This window comes from Schistocerca piceifrons, chromosome X (genome assembly GCF_021461385.2).
Source record: "Schistocerca piceifrons isolate TAMUIC-IGC-003096 chromosome X, iqSchPice1.1, whole genome shotgun sequence".
NCBI lineage: Eukaryota > Metazoa > Arthropoda > Insecta > Orthoptera > Acrididae > Schistocerca > Schistocerca piceifrons.
This window is the reverse complement of record NC_060149.1, coordinates 705,446,227-705,466,631: the sequence shown is the minus strand read 5'-3', so window position 1 is coordinate 705,466,631 and position 20,405 is coordinate 705,446,227. Positions and strand designations below refer to the sequence as shown.

General features: G+C 38.3%; 1 protein-coding gene across 1 annotated transcript in view; it reads left to right on the top strand.

Annotated features, from left to right (window-relative positions):
• The window catches only part of LOC124722628 (KICSTOR complex protein SZT2-like), a 727,281-nt gene that overhangs the window by 468,398 nt on the left and 238,478 nt on the right, over positions 1-20,405 (top strand). Inside the window, exons 27-28 of the mRNA XM_047247762.1 lie at positions 16,206-16,437; positions 16,533-16,614. Of these exons, the coding sequence (XP_047103718.1) occupies positions 16,206-16,437; positions 16,533-16,614 (314 nt within the window). The remainder of the gene's footprint in view (positions 1-16,205; positions 16,438-16,532; positions 16,615-20,405) is intronic.

Here is a 20,405-nt window from a genome sequence, read left to right as displayed (position 1 = left end):
ACTGGAGCCAGAATGAGATTTTCACTCTGCAGTGGAGTGTGCGCTGATATGAAACTTCCTGGCAGATTAAAACTGTATGCCTGACCGAGACTCGAACTCGGGACCTTTGCCTTCCGCGGGCAAGTGCTCTCCCACCTGAGCTACCGAAGCACGACTCACGCCCGGTCTCACAGCTCTACTTCTGCCAGTATCTCATCTCCTACCTTCCAAACTTTACAGAAGCTCTCCTGCGAACCTTTGCAGAACTATCACTCCTGAAAGAAAGGATACTGCGGAGACATGGCTTAGCCACAGCCTGGGGGATGTTTCCAGAATGAGATTTTCAATCTGCAGCGGAGTGTGCGCTGATATGAAACTTCCTGGCAGATTAAAACTGTGTGTCCGACTGAGACTCGAACTCGGGACCTTTGCCTTTCGCGGGCAAGTGCTCTACCATCTGAGCTACCGAAGCACGACTCACGCCCGGTCTCACAGCTCTACTTCTGCCAGTATCTCGTCTCCTACCTTCCAAACTTTACAGAAGCTCTCCTGCAAACCTTTGCAGATCAAGCACTCCTGAAAGAAAGGATACTGATATGAAACTTTCTGGCAGATTAAAACTGTGTGCCCGACCGAGACCCGAACTCGGGACCTTTGCATTTTGCGGGCAAGTGCTCTACCATCTGAGCTACTGAAGCACGACTCACGCCCGGTCTCAAAGCTCTACTTCTGCCAGTGTCTCGTCTCCTACCTTCCAGACTTTACAGAAGCTCTCCTGTGAACCTTTGCAGAACTAGCACTCCTGAAAGAAAGTATCCTTTCTTTTAGCAGTGCTAGTTCTGCAAAGGTTCACAGGAGAGCTTCTGTAAAGTTTGGAAGGTAGGAGACGAGATACTGGCAGAAGTAGAGCTGTGAGACCGGGCGTGAGTCGTGCTTCAGTAGCTCAGATGGTAGAGCACTTGCCTGCGAAACGCAAAGGTCCCGAGTTCGAGTCTCGGTCGGGCACACAGTTTTAATCTGCCAGGAAGTTTCATCCACATACTGCTGCAATAGTTTACTGTTGAACATCTACGAGCAGTAAAAACATAACCACATAATTCACAGTTCTTTTGGAATAATCAGGTACGTATGCAACAGACACTGTCATTGCTTTAACACATGGCCTATTGGTGTAAAACTTATTGCACTGTTAAGTTGATGCATTGTTGTCATTCTAACCAACACAGGTTCCTTGTCTGAAATTCAGCAGTGGACTGACTGTCTCGTGACCAAAAATCAGGTCCTTACATGTCCTCACAATAATAGGTACTGAAACTACACATTGTTCAAAGTGAAATTTACAGAAATTACAATTCAAACTTACTTCATCAAATTAACTGAATACTTCGAAAGATTGGTTTAATGGTTTGTTCCACTAGAACAGTTAGGTCAAATTATTGGTTTAAATCAAGAAATTAACAAATATAGTTATGCAAACAATAGTTTTGACAAAACTGTTAATAACTTTAGAATTAATGAAGGGCTGACTTTGCTAACATGTTTTCCAATAGAGCCAAATAAATACTCTAAGAATACTATTAGTTTGTCCTCCAAATGTTTATAATTAGTTCAGAATTTATATTTTTTGATATGTCAATAATAGAATTTAAGTTACGAAACAATTACTGATTTCTCCCTATAATGAAAGGTACTAACTAGGAATAGCCAAAAAAAATTGGAAACTCAACTACATACATGCTTTAAAACTGAGAACCAACCTTTCTTTTTTATGAAAATGCAAATTATATTCACATTTGTTAATGGTAATTAGTTTAAAGTGAGGAAAATTAATTTTAAGGAGGCAGATGGCAAAACAACAGGGGAAGTAAAAATATCCCAGCTTGCTTTGTCGCAAATTGATATTACTATCAAGTAAATGGGTAATAAACACTATTGTGTTGGTTCTGCATGCACATCCAATTAACAAACAAATAAATAGCATATATAAAAAAGACATATGATATTAAATGAAAACCACAACACAAATGGAAATGAAATATATACCTAGCAACAGCAATTGTTCTGAAAATTTCCATTACTTTGAATTTTGTGTATCTTCTTCAAACAGTTTCTGTTTAATAGTGTAACTAGGGGTCTTGTACAGCATGACACGAGTGGGATGTGAGTCGTATGGAAGTAGTGGAGTGTTAGTACGAATGAAAGGCATACAAACCAAGAAAATGTGGAGTAGTTGTGGATAAAAGGGATCCTACAAGAAGATATTCCATACGCCTGTCTCATAGGCAATGGGATGGGTGGCTGGATAGGAAAAAAAGAGGTGAAAAAGTACAGTAAGGAGCATTCTGGTAGAATGTAAATAATCTGAGAATAAGGGAGACTACCAGCAATGCAGAAGCATTAAGTCAATGCCTACAATGTGTATAAAACTGCCTCCTCTGTAGCATGACTAGCTTGCAAGAGAGCAGGGGAAGATGGCCTAAGCCATCTGCCCTGTAGGAGATATAGAACTCAATGGATAAGATTTAGAAGTGTGTCTCTGTAGGCAGATGCATGAGGTAGTCGCATGTCCTGTCTCTTAAACTGCTTGATTTATTGTTCAAAGTGGCTGGACTATGCAGCATCTCAGTATGGCTCTGTACTACCCTTGGGGTTCAATCTGTCAATTCAATATGCATGCAGGTGCCCATGTAGCTCACTGGAGTGACGAAGTACTGAAAGCAAAATATTAATGACATAGGAAGGCAATAAAAATTTTTAATTTTCTGGGGTCCATAGTGCAATTGACAACTGGTGTTGTACGTACAATTACTTGGTTGTACAGCACTGTGGTTATTGCTTTAAACACTGTTCTCATCTCCTGTGCAAGTGGAAATTATGTGGCGTGCAAAATTATGTGTGATTTCACTTCCACTTGTAGACCATTGTAAGTCATCACTGTGTGGGCCACTTGCCACAGATAAATACTGTTTCAAGTGTTCAGTTGTTCTTTCAGTACCGCACAATCTGAGAAGATCTTTTATTTGAAATTTTTTACACAGTAGACCAACATTAAGAAAATATATTTTCTTACTCCATATTTTTTGAGTTAATGTTCTGTTTGTAGATCATTTGTATAGCAAGTGCTCACTTGGTTTACATTTGTTGTTCTATATCTAAGGAAGGCTAAGCAACATACTCTTACAAAGCTATCACATTTTTAATGAGATGAGGAGGAGCTTAGTGTTTAACATCTTGTTGACAATGAGGTCATTAGAGACAGAGCACAAGCTTGGATTTTGGAAGGATGGGGAAGGAAACTGGCTGTGCTCTTTTAAAGGAACCATCCTAGTATTTACATGAAGTGATTTAGGGAAATCATGAAAACCTAAATCAGGATTGCCAGTCGCAGGTCTGAACTTTCGGCCTCCCGAATGCGAGTCCAGCGTGCTAACCACTGTGCCACCTTATTCGGTTTAATGACATAAGTTGGACGCATAGCTGGTAGGCTATAATGTGATTTTTTGCATTATGTTTCCTATTATTTCCTTGCATCTTGTTTAAAGATACTGTGAAATTTGACAGTGAGTGAGAAGTGTACCACTTGTTATAGGTTAGTGAGTTGTGGGGTACACTATCAATTGTGTAGCAAGAACAGGAGTGAATGTTACAGGGATGGTAATCGGAAGGTTAGTGAGGCCCTCTCCTGAGGAAACTAGACAAGAATTGGAGAGGTTATCGGGGTGGGGTTGCACAAAATCCTTCCTGTCACAATTACAGCAAAGTCTAAGAAGCAAAACTTGTTAACACTGGTATTCAAATATGAGAATTTGGCAATGTCACGCACACTGTTGTTATAAAAGGTATTTACTGGGAATAGTTAATAATTATTTACAGTCATTTCAGTTTCAGTTTAACTAGCTTACTCTGTATAGCATTGGAAATTATTGTACTGTTAACTAATATTATTTTAATCAAAGAAAGAGGAAAAAAATACAAAATCAAATTCTGTGATTTAATATTAATTTTAGATGTGAAGATGCTGTCAATATTTTATTGCAGTTTTTTTTTATTTGCTTTAATTTAGTTAGTTACTGTGAACATTTGTTTCATAAAGATACTTAATGTAATGCTTTGTGTATTGTTTTATTGCTCTTGTTTTTTACATCTTATTTGTGTACAAAGAAAAAGGTGTAAAATTTTTTTAAGCACAGGAACATAAAATACATAGCACAGTCCTGTTTTCTGGACTGATAAACTATAGTAACCATACTTAGAATCATTAGATATTGGTTGTATAACTACTCTAGATGTGGATTTCTTCCTGATTGTACTGTGTACATAGTGAAGCAAAAGTGTTATTGTGAAGTCTTGAAGTGTCAACTGTTTCCATAAAAAAAATGTTTCACCAGGATAAGATTGGGGGATAATACACTAAGAAGGGAAGCAATCGTGTAATGTTCAGGATTGGCACTGATGGACACAGCACTGAAGTGAACTTTTTGTAAGATTAGCAAAAGGACTGATTTTACAATTTACATTTAATACTTTATTTTTTGTTTCATTTCTGATCATAAGTGACTGGCTGGGAGGCTCACCCTCTTCAAACTCCAGATGATGCCCGAACATCGCTTCTCTCTAACATGGACTCTGATAGTATCAGTGATATAGAAGATGATGACATATCAGATGAAGCACCACCATTGTTCCTTCATTTGACTTGCACTATTCACGCTAAGAGTAGCTCTGGAAGCTGCACAGTTACAACTTTGCCAACATGCATAAGTAAGTACTTCACTTCTTGTTTTCAAATAATGTAATTTTCCACTTCAGCTTCATTTATTATATTTTGTGTTTACTGAAGCCAAAGTCCATAGAGTGTGTTTCTAAATTCACAGACATATTTTTGAATGTAACTGATATTCTGCCACAAATGACAATTCCTGATTTTGGCCTGGATGAGATGGCGGGAGGACATAATGATGAGACCATCTAGAAATTTTACAATTTTTTTAAAAAAATTATTATTTGTAAAATAACTTGAAGTGATACAAGACATGGGAATAGATCGTATTACTTCCAATTTCGGTTTAGCATTGTATATTCATATTTCTATAATCTTCCTTGGGTCCCTTTTATACGAGGGTAAGTCAATTATTATGTGCAATTTAGTTATATTTTTGTTTATTTTGGTAGTACTGTCGTTTTACGTTGATGACGCATGCCTTGTTTATTTGTTGTTATATCTTTGCAATTTTCAAGCTGCCAGGTTAGTTTCATTATCACTGCCATGCTGTTAATCATGGCTGCTTCGCTGTCTATTTGCACCAAAGAAGAGCAACGTTCAGTGATCCGATTTTTGTGTTCGGAATGTGTATCGGGCCAAAATTCATCGAAGACTTTCGATACAGTGCCTATGAAGGGATTAAAAAATTCCAAAATGGTTGCACAAGTGTTACGCACGATGAAGGAGCCGGATGACCATTTACCACCAAAAATGAAGAAACCATTGAGCGTTCATGTGAAATGATTCTCTTAGACAGATGATTATCTATTGACGAAGTGGCACATCATCTGCAAATTAGTCACAGTTCTGCCTACAAAATCATCCACAACAGACTTGGGTTTCATAAAGTTTGTGCAAGATGGGTCCCAAAACAACTCGCACAGTTGCATAAAAAAATGCGCTTGGACATCTGTGAAAAACATTTGGACTGCTATGGTAACGAAGGGGACAACTTCTTAGACAGGATCATTACTGGTGACAAAACATGGGTCCATCATTACAAGCTGGAGAGTAAATGGCAGAGTATGTAATGGAAACATCCCAATTCGCTGTGAAAGAAAAAGTTCAAGACCGAACCGTCTGCCGGAAAATTGATGCTTACATTTTTTTAGGATGCATAGGGTCCGGTACTGGAACATTATGGGGAAAGGGGCACAACAATATACAGTGTATGTTACAGTGAGATGCTTACTGCCAGGCTCAAGCCTGCAATTTGAAGGAAACGCCAAGGATTGCTGTCAAAAGGTGTTGTGTTGTTGCACGACAATGCCCATCTGCACACTGCTGCCCACACTGCTGAAACACTCCAGAAACTCAAATTTGAAGTATTGGATCATCCTCCATATAGTCCAAATCTTGCCCCTTCTGACTATCACTTGTTTGGTCCACTCAAACAGGCATTAAGAGGCTGTCAATTTGCCTTGGCTGAAGCAGTGAAAGAAGCGGTGCATTCCTGGCTCACAACTCAACTGAGAACCTACTTTTATGAGAGCATCGGGAAGCTTGTAAAACAATGGACCAAGTGCATTGAAACACAAGGAGACTATATCGAAAAATGGGATTCTTGTAAGTTTCCTATTTGATTACAATAAAATTTTATAACTACTTTGCAGATAATAATTGACTTACCCTTGTACTACTGACAGCATATTAATATGTTTCTGATATCTGGATAGTTCTGTTCAGAATTATTGATTCTCAGTTTGTGAGTACTGAACAATACTATGGTGAAATTTAAGGAAACAAAATGTAACTTCACAAAATAACACCCTATGGAAAGTGCCCACTTCATGTGTTCATTAATGTTTGAGCAAGGTGACACAGTGCTAAGATACTTGACTCACATCCAGGAGGATGGTGGTTCAGATCCTTATTTGGTCATGCAAATTTAGGTGTTCCATGGTTTCCCTCAACCTCTACAGATAGAACCCTGAGTAAGCTTACAATATTCATTCCTGTTCCCACTCTTATCCAAACCTGCACTAATTTTCAGTCTGTAATATCATCACTATTATTGCAACATTAAACTGTTAAAACAATTCCCTAATGCATTTTGCCACAGTCCATCCATTTTTCTCTGTCTTAAGCTTTCAGAATAATGTCTCCACCATAAAATAACAGTAATGTTTAGGTTAAATTTATTAACTTAATACCAAAGCCTGTCTTGTCCTGATGATGGGAATACAATATGCTAATGATGAAAATACAGTACATTGTGTCACAACAGCTGTTAAGTGTGTTCAAAACTGGTATATAGTCATTAAACTTAGCTTGACAAGAATTTGTATCTGGAAAATTATGTCAATGTGTGATTGAAAGATACTTTATATCTTCTGCATCACTCAGCATGAAAACTCAGTTTTAGTCTTAAAATCTCTGTTAAAAATATGATTCAAAAGCTAAAATAAGATTATGAGAAATGGCATGTCATAATCTTTCTAAAGAAAACAAAATAATTGCAGATGCAATGCTCATTTAAATGCTACAATAAAAAAATATCTTCAAGTTACTCTTTTCATCAAACAGCAAAAGTACAGACAATGTGAACCACAAGATTGATCAGGTTAAGTGTGTCATACCTTAACTGAACCATGAGTTGTGGAGCATGAATGTAATGAGAAACACAATATGTGTTATTTAATTGCTAACTGTTGGTAGTATTAGCTATATGTGGTAGAACCAAAGCCTCCCTCTGGAATTGGGCTCTTGGAAGAGAAGCAATAGCATCTCTTACACAGATTATGTGGAAAATGTCAGCCCAAGAGGGAGTGTGAAAGTGAAGGGAATAGTTCTAAACACAATAGTATCATCTGTGTTGGTATTTATTTATTTGTTTATTTACTGTATGTGTTTATTTTACTAGGCAAGAATAGGTCCTTCAAAGTGTCATTCTGATATGTGCACCCTCTTATAACCCAAAGTCAATTCATTAAATTTGAAGCAAGTTTAAATTTGGGCAGCTGGTCACAATTTCACAGCACTTGGCACGCTGAGATATTGACACACTGCAGAGAGAGGTAGCAATGGTAGAATTTAAATAAACAGTTTCCAGAGTACTCATCTTTTATTATTGTTCTTTGTTGTTGTTGAAAGTTGTAGGCTTGTAATCCATGTCTATGCTAGATTCTAGAATGCAACTTGATATAAAGGCCTAGACGATGCTCGGTTTCATTTTCGTAAATGATATGAACACTGGTTGAGTTTCTTTTGTTTAATAGATATATTTTTCATTATTTCACTTCACAATACAAATAAGGTCAACCTCCACACTAACTCAGCACATACATGACTTGTACTTCATACTCATACTGAACAAGAACAAAGACTTACTTATAACAACGTGTAGCAAAGAAAATACTAACAAATATCCATCTATTCATGCAAAATCATCCTTGGAACATACATTGCAAAATTAAAGTACAAATAATTCTTTATCGTTGCTTATCTTGCTAAGAAGTCCATAATAATCATAATGATTGCATAAAGTGTTTATATATGTTGAGATTTATACATTTTCGTATAGCTATATGGTAGTGGATTTCTGGGTTTTGAGTCTTTAACTTGGGAATCAGTCATGTCATATTATTCAGAATCAGTTAGTGCATTCTATTTCACGATAACCAGTTTTATTACATCAGATAGCCCTAGAGATTTTGTTTAAAGTTAATACCGGAATGTGCGTAGTACTGCAGTGGTGGTGGTAGTAGTAGTAGTGGTAGTAGTTCATAGGGTACTAGGAAAGTTTTTCAGTACAGCTTTATTTATTTATTTATTTATTTATTTATTTTTGAAGTAATTTCCACCACATTGAATACACTTCTCCATCCTCTGAAACCAATCCCTAAACCAGTTCTACCAAGTTTCTGTAGGGAGTGAAGATTGATGACTTGGGCAAGCACTGCTCAGTGTACCACTTAGCTATGACTGTCGTCTGTGTGTCCAAAACATGTTCCACAGTTCCACTCAATTTGAAAAGAACAGCTATCATTTTCTTCTTTACTGAAGCTATGGATGTGTCGTCATATTCAAAGACCCAAACTTCGTTTTGAGTCTTATTTGGCACATCATAATAGTACAACCAAGTCTCGTCATCTGTCATGATGTTATCACAAACTGAGATTATCTCTTAGAAAACTTCGTTAACATTTCCCGGCACCAAGTCACACATCATATCATCTGATCTTCTGTCAGTTGATGTGGCACACAGATAAAACAAAGTTTTTTTACTTGCAAATGACCATGCAGAATAAAATGAACTGCTGGTGCATTTAGCCCTAAGGTATCCTCTGTCTGCTTATCAGTCACTCGCCTGTCTTCTCTAGCATTTTCCTCACAGTATCAATGTTTTCCTCCGTAACTAATTATTGTGGACTTCCCGTCATCTTAGTGTCCTCTAAAATGAAATTTCCTCTTTGGAATTCTCTGTACCACCTGAATATAATTGTACGTTATGGACACACATCACCGAGTGCAAGAGGCATTTCTTCAAAGCACTGGTCTATGTTTAAACCTTGCGTGAAGTTTTACCACAAAACTGCCTGAATCTCACTTCCTGACCACGATGCCATAGCAAACACTTCAAACTAACCCTGCTAGTGAACGACTGTGTTCACAGACATGGCGCAGGGGCTAGAATGCAAGTATGAAGTATTCTCAGAACACAGCAACAATCAGCCTCCTGCGACTTATTGTTGTGTCGCATTGCATAACTTTCCAAGTACCCTTTGTAGTATGCATGGGTTAATAATGTAATGTTAGTCCTATTATCATTCTATTAAGCAAATTTCTCAAAATATGATTTAGCTGTTAAATGAGTGAAATGATATATTAATGGAAAAGCATGGTAACATTACCAAAACAATCACATTCACAGAAAGAAACACCTGGTTTGGAGAAGAGTGAAAAAGAATTGTGTAATGTTAAAAGAAAAAGCAGAAAGGGAAGAAAAGAATCAGAAAGAGATAGGGCTGAAGAGAATTTCAGGAGTGTTGATAATGTGACAGAGAGACTGATTCACTGTCAGGCAGGAGGAAGACCACTGTGATATTCTGACATGGACGCTATGCCAGTGATAACAGGAATAGCTTTAATCTCTTTTTCAATAGTGTATTTTTTTGGATGAGATGTAACTTAATAGACAGTTTGTTTCGTAGGTAAATGGCTGACATGGAAATAGATTCAGAGTTAAATACTAGATTTATCATATCTTGTATTGCAGTTATTGAATGGCAGTAATTATTTAATATGTGAGGAGAGTTTTTGGGACACCAGTAACTAATAAACTGATGAAAAAAGTTGATATGTGAAAATCGTGTCATTTATCAGGTTGCATCTAACCAGATCTTATGAAAGATAAATACGATCAATCAACCAAATGTTAACACTTGTATCTTACAGAAGCATTCATATGTGTCTGCAGAAATTTATCTAAGCGGGGCAAAATTCTAAAATTACCATTTTTATGCAATTGAGTTGAAGAATTTAACAATGTATCTTGCCCAAAGAATTGAATAGATGCACACTACACTTTCTGTATCCTGAATGATCGATAGTTATCCTCTCTAAATCTTTTTTTGAAGTAAATTACTTTTTTACTTAAAAATGAGTGTATTTTATTAATACATGCATAGCACAACTTTATATGTTATTAACATGATTATCGATGCTACCTTTTCTGAGTTAATGACTTGAAACTACATCCTCATATGTTTAAGCCAAACATATCTATTGAGTTAGATAATAAAGCTAGAAAATATTCACAAAATACATTTCTGTTCACATAATGGTAGGTTGACCCAGAAAATTAATAATCAGAAATAAAAAAAGAGCTCAGATGACAGAAAAGTTATTGCTGGATATGAAGGAAAGCAATAAGAGAAAATGCCATTGATTAATATATCCTTCACGTACCAGAACTAAACTTTAAAAATGTTTCTTATAGAACTTTGATACAATGTGGAATACTTTATTTGCTTGCTGTATTTTAAATATGATCACGTTAACGAATTTATCTATCTTCATGGCTTGTACTTTTTTATGTTGATTGGCATAATTAAAATTTAACAAAATGACTTATGAATGCTACATTTTTGAGTGTTCGTTTAAAGTGTAATCTAGGGTCAATATTCAACTAGAGGGATGTGGGAAACTTTGCAAAACCACTCTCAGTTTGACCGAGGACTGCAGTGAGAGTATCCTTGTCTTCCAATTTGTTTTGTTTTGACAAACTGCCTCTTGGCTTCTGTCTCGGGTTCTTCAGCCGACATTCATCTAATGATTTTACTGACGTTTCACCAGCATGAGTGGCTGGCATTGTCAAAGCTTCACCCTCCATTGTCAGTAGAGGGTGAAGCTTTGACAATGCCAGCCACTCGTGCTGGCGAAACGTCAGTAAAATCATTAGATGAACGTCGGCCAAAGAACCCGAGACAGAAGCCAATAGGCAGTTTGTCGACAAGTGGCCATGAAAGCCTTAACAATTTTGTTTCGTTTTAACAGTAAATCTTCTGCCAAGTTTTTGAATTGCATAAAGTAAAAGAGAAAGCTTCTGTTGGCTGTGACAGTCTGTTCTTCCCAATTTAATGCTCAGTCAGGATTATGATGAGATCATTTACTGTTGTTTGATATGGCAATATGGTACCCTCAAAGAGTATGCAAGAAATGTCCTTGCCAAAATGTTTATTGATCAACTTATGTTACATTGTAACAATTGCATGTTATTTTAAGATGCAGGTTTTGTGCCCTTCTTGATACAGAACAGATGTCATCATTCATGTCTCAGATGGAGGAATAACCAGTCACTGAGACACAACTGAATTTCATTGAGATTTGAGTGTTAGTTACAATAATGTAACACAAGCAAAATACCATTGATATACAGGAAAAGAAGAAATGGATTGAGGAATGAACCTAGGTGGACTCCTAAGATCACAATCACAGTTTTGTGTGGTAACTTGTGACAGCTGTGGATGACTCATTGAAATCTGCTTTTCATGTAGTTCTTAGAGAAAATCACTGTTTATTTCTCAAAAGTAAGATTATGAAATCAACAGTATCATATGCCATGCTGAAATCAAGCAGTTTTAAAATGGTTGCCTCATGTCTGTCCATGGGTGAAACTAAATCATCACTCAGTCTGACAGTCTGATTAATGCAATTGCAATGCTATAGTGTTTTTGGAAGCCTGATCGATTTCTAATGTGGATGTTATACATGGTGAGGCAGTCAATCTGAAACAGTTCTGATGTTGATGCTATAGCACATTACAAGAAATACTGCAAAATATTAGAGACTGTAATACGGACATCAAAGCAAATATATTACAAGGAAAAGATAGTCATATCAGATAACAAAATAAAGACAATATGGAATATAGTGAAGGAGGAGACCGGTAGAACCAGACATGAAGAGGGACAAATAGCATTAAGAGTAAATGATACATTGGTGACAGATGTGTATAGTATTGCAGTACTTTTTAACAAACATTTTATAACTGTTACTAAAAAGATGCGGTTGTCAGGCTCTGTAGATGCTGCTATGGAATACCTCAGACCAGATATTTCAAGTAACTTCTTTAATATGAATTTGTCCCTCACTACCCCAGCAGAAATAATGTCCACCATAAAATCTTTAAAATCAAAAACATCTAGTTGGTATGATGAAATATCAACAAAGTTAATTGAAGAATGTGATTCTGGGTTAAGTAACATATTAAGCTATCTGTGTAACCAGTCGTTTATCAATGGAATATTTCCTGAATGCTTGAAATATGCTGAAGTTAAGCCACTGTTTAAGAAGGGAGATCCAGCATTCTCAAAATTTTTAGAAAAAGTAATGTACAATTGACTTTATAACCATCTTATCTCATATAACATACTGTCAAAGTTGCAGTTCGGATTTCTAAAGGGTCCTAATATTGAGAAGGCTATCTACACTTACAGTGAAAATGTGCTTAATTCATTAGACAAAAAATTGCGGGCAACTGGTATATTTTGTGATCTGCCAAATGCATTGAACTGTGTAAATCACAATATCCTTTTAAGTAATTTAGAATATTATGGTTTAACAGGAAATGCTGAAAAATGGTTCAAATCTTATATCTCTGGCAGGAAACAAAGGGAGTTATTAGGAAAGAGACATGTATTAAGCTATCAGTCATCATCCAACTGGGAACAAATTACATGTGGGGTCCCATAAGGTTCCATTTTAGGACCCTTACTTTGTCTTGTGTATATCAGTGACCTTTCATCGGTGACATTACCAGATGCCAAGTTCGTTTTGTTTGCCGATGATACAAAAATTGCAATAAATAGTAAATCAAGTGTAGTCTTAGAAAGATCTGCTAATAAAATATTTGTGGACGTTAATCTTTGGTTCCTAGCCAATTCTTTATCATCAAACTTTGAAAAAACACACTACATGCAGTTCAGAACTTGTAAGGGGTATCCCACAAGTATATTACAAACATACGGTGACAAGCAGATAGAAGAAGTGGACAGTGTTATATTCTTGGGATTACAGCTTGATAATAAATTCAACTGGGAGGAGCACACCACAGAACTGCTGAAGTGTCTTAACAAATCTCTATTTGCAATGCAAATTGTGTCAGACATAGGGGATATAAAAATGAAAAAAGCTGGCGTACTATGCTTACTTTCATTCCATAATGTCATATGGGATTATTTTCTGGGGTAATTAATCAAGCCAAGCTACAGTTTTCTGGGCACAAACACGTGCAGTAAGAGTTATGTGTGGAGTGAACTCAAGAACATCGTGCAGAAGCCTTTTTAGGGAACTAGGCTTCCCAATATATTTATTCCTTAATGATATTTGTCATTAAAAATATATCACTTTTTCAAACCAACAGCTCAATTCATGGACTCAATACTAGAAATAAGAATAATCTTCACAAGGATTTAAAGTCACTTACTCTTGTACAAAAAGGTGTGCATTATTCAGGAACACACATTTTCAATAACTTGCCAGCAGCCATAAAATGCTTAACAACCAATGAAATTCAGTTTAGAGAAGCCTAAAGGATTTATTGGTGGCCAACCCCTTCTACTCCATTGATTATACTAGAACTGACATGTGATTACGTTTGCACGCAATTTGGGTGTGTAGATCCTGAGAAATCAGTACCCAGAACAACCACCTCTAGCCATAATAATGGCCTTGATACGCCTGGGCATTGAGTCAAACAGAGCTTGGATGGCGTGTACACGTACAGTTGCCCTTGCAGCTTCAACACGATACCACAGTTCATCAAGAGTAGTGACTGGCGTATTGTGACGAGCCAGTTGATCGGCCACCATTGACCAGACGTTTTCAATTGGTGAGATATCTGGAGAATGTGCTGGCCAGGGCAGCAGTCGAATACTTTCTGTATCCAGAAAGGCCCGTACAGGACCTGCAACATGCGGTCGTGCATTATCCTGCTGAAATGTAGGGTTTAGCAGGGATCGAATGAAGGGTAGAGCCACGGGTTGAAACAGATCTGAAATGTAACATCCACTGTTCAAAGTGCCATCAATGCGAACAAGATGAGACCGAGACATGTAACCGATGGCACTCATACCATCGTGCCGGGTGATACGCCAGTATGGCAATGACGAATACACGCTTCCAATGAGCGTTCACTGCGATGTCGCCAAACATGGATGCGACCATCATGATGCTGTAAACTGAACCTGGATTCATCTGAAAAAATGACGTTTTGCCATTCGTGCACCCAGGTTCGTTGTTGAGTACACCATGCAGCGTTAAGGGTAACCACAGCCATGGTCTCCGAGCTGATAGTCCATGCTGCTGCAAACGTCGTCAAACTGTTCATGCAGATGGTTGTTGTCTTGCAAACGTCCCCATCTGTTGACTCAGCGATCGAGATGTGGCTGCACGATCCATTACAGCCATGCGGATAAGATGCCTGTCATCTCAACTGCTAGTGATACGAGGCCATTGGGATCCGTATTATCCTCTTGAACCCACCGATTCCATATTCTGCAAACAGTCATTGGATCTCGACCAGCGCGAGCAGCAATGTCACGTATGATAAACCGTAATATTGATAGGCTACAATCCAACCTTTATCAAAGTCAGAAACGTGATGGTACGCATTTCTCCTCCTTACACGTGTCATCACAACAACGTTTCACCAGCCAATGCCGGCCAACTGCTGTTTGTGTATGAGAAATCGGTTGGAAACTTTCCTCATATCAGCATGTTGTAGGTGTTGCCATCGGCGCCAACCTTGTGTGAATGCTCTGAAAAGCTAATCATTTGCATATCACAGCATCTTCTTCCTGTCGGTTAAATTTAGCATCTGTAGCATGTCATCTTCGTTGTGTAGCAATTTTAATTGCCAGTAGTGTAGTTCTATTAAACGTTTATTACCTTACAAATAAAAAAAAAACTTTTTTTTTTTTAATTTTAAATTCAGCGCATTAGTGGTTGTAAAAATGATTCTTTCATATTGTGTTCATTAAAAAAATGATGATCATTCCACTTGGGATCTTTAACATGGTACATTAGCTTATGTGTTTGAGTTGTAAATATTTGTCATGTATTATTGTTTTTCTGACATTTTCTACATCCTGGAGGACCACCTCACTACGGATCAATTGATTGAAAGTAAATCTAATCTAATCTTCATGAACAATATGCATCAATGTTTTTGTAACTGTGGGTAATATTCTGAATGACCCGAAGTAATATGATATGGAAACTTTGAAAGGATTGATGTAAGCACTTTTTCAAAATGTAAGTGGAAATCATTTCTCACAGAGAGAAGGAGTGAAGTAAATCCACTTAGAAGAGACCAAGCGAGGTGACGCAGTGGTTAGCACACTGGACTCGCATTCGGGAGGACGACGATTCCATCCCGTCTCCGGCCATCCTCATTTAGGTTTTCTGTGATTCCCCTAAATCGCTTCAGGCAAATGGCGGGATGGTTCCGTTGAAAGGGCACGGCCGATTTCCTTCCCCATCCTTCCCTCACCCGAGCTTGTGCTCCGTCTCTAATGACCTCATTGTCGACAGGATGTTAAATCTCCTCCTTCTCCTCCTCCTCCTCCTCCTCCACTTAGAAGAGAATGTGAAATATTTCTGAAATGATGACACCAAGAGCATTCCTATTATAACTATTTATTCAGCAGTCCGAAACAATGACATGAAGAAATATTTGAAAACAATTATAAGCAGTGGAGCATTTAGATATGCCCTACTGTGTACTACTAAGATCACATCTTAAAGATTCAGATTTAAGAGAATACCATGTTGAAGACAGCTGTATTAATAATATACACAAGCGTAATAATGTAAAACTTACTGATAATCCAAGCCATGTAATTATACATATTGTAAAAAAACTAAAAAAAATATTATGACTTCCTTTCAGAGCTATGGTACTTTGATTATGTTTACTCTATGTATAATGGTACTTAATAAAAAATATTGTGTCTGGCAGGTGAACTAACGGAGTGCTTGGAAAATACAGATGCAGACATAAATGTCAGTGGCCTACAGGTAACGTTGGATGTGTTTTGCCTAACTTTGCCACCCACTGTGGAATTTGTTACTTCAGAGAAGACATTAACTGAAATGAGAAGTACCTCATTCTGCAGTTCATCTCCAGTGCCAACAGATGGAACTAATTCACCTGTCAGATCTACACGCAGCAGTCTTACATCAAATCATCAGTATGTCAGAAATATTTTATTTGGACAGTTCTTGTAATTATTAAAAACAGCTAATTAACTAGCTTGCTTCTGAAAACAAATTCTTTTTCTTACAGGTATGTTTCGGGGTCTGCAGCTGACTTTTTGCAGCATCTTCCAGATTATCAACATAAAGCTGTTGCAACATCTGTTGAAGAGGTAAAAGGCTCTTGTATGACATCAGTGTTATGTTTGTTAACATTGCTTCTTTATGTGTGAAAATATTTTTTAAAAATGTGAAAATAGTTCCTTATTTTTAGAAACTTGTAGTTTTATCTAACAGTTTTCTGCTGTCCATATTACAAAGGTTCTTTGTAAGTTTTTTTGTTTACATAATTCAAATATGCCATAAAGTGGAATACAAATTAAAATACGCCCTTTATAACCCTTGCAATTTCATTTAATTAACATATCTTGAGGCCCATATATCATGTGCAGTGAAACTAAAGTACTTAGGTTTGTGATCAACAGAGGATAACAAAATTGTGTTATTTTGGGCTATTCAGTGTCCTCTAGTTGTCTTATGGACATTACGTGAAATAGAACCATAAAATTAGAAGGGAACATAACATAATTCCATTAACATTATTAGGAAAAAGATAGAGTTCTGTAACCGTAAAGATGGTACAATGAGTTGCAGACAGGTACAATGAAAAGACTGTTAGGCATTTAGCTTTCAGCCGAAGCCTTCTTCAGAAATGAAAACACACACACACACACACACACACACACACACACACAGAAGCAAGCACACCTCATGCACACATGACCACCATCTCCAGCAGCTTGGACCAGAATAAAAAATTGCATTGCATTAAATTGACTTGGGCAATTGGTCATACCAACGACCTTTAACTTTGAGAGTCTGCACACTACACTATGCCGAAGCACAATGAGAAGTCTCTGTTATGATCCTGCATACATCTTTCTTGTACACACTTTTTCTTTTTTATATTATTGATCACAGACTTTGAAAGAATATTGTCATTTTACAATTTTTATGTTTTGGGAGCACATATTTATGAACATATGTAAATGCTTATGTTGTATATATAATGCATTTTGAGACATTATCAACTCTTATAAATTTTAAGATGACAAATAGTATTGAAATGTACTTGTATTTTATGTAAAAAATAATGGAATGATATGTTCCTTTCTAATTTTATGGCTCTGCTTCGCGTGATAAAACACCTTAACAATACTATATGTGTACAGTCCTTTTTTGGACATTGACAAGTATTATAACATGTGAATTTTTAACCCTTGGATAAGATGACAAAATTTAGTCAAATATATGTGTATTTTATGTAGAAAACAGTGGAATGGTGTTATGTGCCTCTCTGATGACTATTTCATGTAATGAGATAAAAAAACTTGAGGACACTATCAAGCCCAAGTCATAGGCAATTAAGTCATTTTGTTATCCCCTATTAATCACTAACATAAGTTAGGTGAACTTAATGTATACACATTTACAGGGTGTTTCAGAAATGACCGGTATATTTGAAACGGCAATAAAAACTAAATGTGGAGCGATAGAAATACACCGTTTGTTGCAATATGCTTGGGACAACAGTACATTTTCAGGTGGACAAACTTCCAAAATTACAGTAGTTACAATTTTCAACAACAGATGGCGCTGCGGTCTGGGAAACTCTATAGTACGATATTTTTCACATATCCACCATGCGTAGCAATAATATGGCGTACTCTCTGAATGAAATTACCCGAAACCTTTGACAACGTGTCTGGCGGAATGGCTTCACATGCAGATGAGATTTACTACTTCAGCTGTTCAATTGTTTCTGGATTCTGGCGGTACACCTGGTCTTTCAAGTGTCCCCACAGAAAGAAGTCACAGGGGTTCATGTCTGGCGAATAGGGAGACCAATCCACGCCGCCTCCTGTATGTTTCGGATAGCCCAAAGCAATCACACGATCATCGAAATATTCATTCAGGAAATTAAAGACGTCGGCCGTGCGATGTGGCCGGGCACCCATCTTGCATAAACCACGAGGTGTTCGCAGTGTCGTCTAAGGCAGTTTGTACCGCCACAAATTCATGAAGAATGTCCAGATAGCGTGATGCAGTAATCGTTTCGGATCTGAAAAATGGGGCCAATGATTCCTTTGGAAGAAATGGCGGCCCAGACCAGTACTTTTTGAGGATGCAGGGACGATGGGACTGCAACATGGGGCTTTTCGGTTCCCCATATGCGCCAGTTCTGTTTATTGACGAAGCCGTCCAGGTAAAAATAAGCTTCGTCAGTAAACCAAATGCTGCCCACATGCATATCGCCATCATCAATCCTGTGCACTATATCGTTAGCGAATGTCTCTCGTGCAGCAATGGTAACGGCGCTGAGGGGTTGTCGCGTTTGAATTTTGTATGGATAGAGGTGTAAACTCTGGCGCATGAGACGATACGTGGACGTTGGCATCATTTGGACCGCAGCTGCAACACGGTGAACGGAAACCCGAGGCCGCTGTTGGATCACCTGCTGCACTAGCTGCGCGTTGCCCTCTGTGGTTGCCGTACGCGTCGCCCTACCTTTCCAGCACGTTCATCCGTCACGTTCCCAGTCCGTTGAAATTTTTCAAACAGCCCAGCCATGGTTGTCAGCTTGCTGTCCAAAGATGATGATAGTATGACACAAACACTGGTTTAACTCTCCCAATAAATGCTTTGTAACATTTGTCATTTTGCAATCTGTTTTATGTGTTGATACCACATCACAACACTTTGAAAGGTCTGGTGTATGGGGGCTGAAGAGGGGCTTAAAGTAAATCATTGTAAAGCATGAACTAGAAGCAGTGCACCAATGCTTAGTGTCCTAAAATCTGGATATTTGTCACATGTTCCTAAATGTGATGTACCATTAGTGTGTAGTTCCACCTGGTCTGGCAGTGGTGCAGTTCTCAGGTTGTTGTATTCCCACAAGAGAACATTGCACAATGACTGACACATCAACTTTATTAAGTCTAGAAAACAACTTATTATAATGGGTGCACTAGCCACAGAGGAGCTCATAGCAACAGTTTGACAACACATATGAAGAGATAAGCATGTAACTGAGTTACATCTGGCCAGGCCTGTCTCTAAAAGCTGTCAGCTGGATGGTAAGGTGTGCACACAAGAGGCTGCACACGCATTCGTGAGTGGAAGCCTCTGATGGTTGTCGAACTTCTAGCTGTGTCTGCTAAGTTCTGCGGTGTGCTTTATGACTGCTTGCTTGAATCTTGGGTGTGGATCTATGCGGGTCATTGCACCATTCCACTCTTTGGGGAGCAGAAGTTTGCTGGTCCCCAGGGTGAGTTGCAGACAGCTGTGATGTAGAGATGGCATCCACATTCATAGAGGCCCAGGAGGCAAGAGGAGCAAGCAACCCTAACTCGCTGGAGATCTGGGTATATGGTGAAATTGGCCAGTGCAAAGAGAGTTCCAATGCCTCTCCCTCCTCGTCCCCATCCTCCACCCATTCCCCCTCCCCCTCCCCTTCCCTGTCACAACATGAAATTACAGAACTGGCGACGGGCAGTCCAAGTTGGAATCCATAGCGATATCCGATGGTAGTATGGAAGATGGAGTGACACTGCCACATCTCCTGTGACATGTGACAGTGAACCAGCTGGAGCACCAATGGAGCTGCTGCCGGAGGCTGCCAAGTCATAGTCACTACTGTAACTGGAAGAGGAGACCAGAAGCCTCACACATAGACTGCGCCCAGTGACCACGTTACCACCGAATGTGGTGTTGCAGCTGGGATGGGGGAGGGGGTGGGTGGGGGATGGTGCTCACTTGCATGTGGAGCTGATTTTGGTGGTACTTGACCTCCTGATCCCCTGTCTGGAGGGTGTAGACACAGTGGCCATTCTGGCGCACAATGACTGACGGTTTCGAGCAGGGACACTGACCAAAACTACGTACCCAGACTTCCATCTCTAGC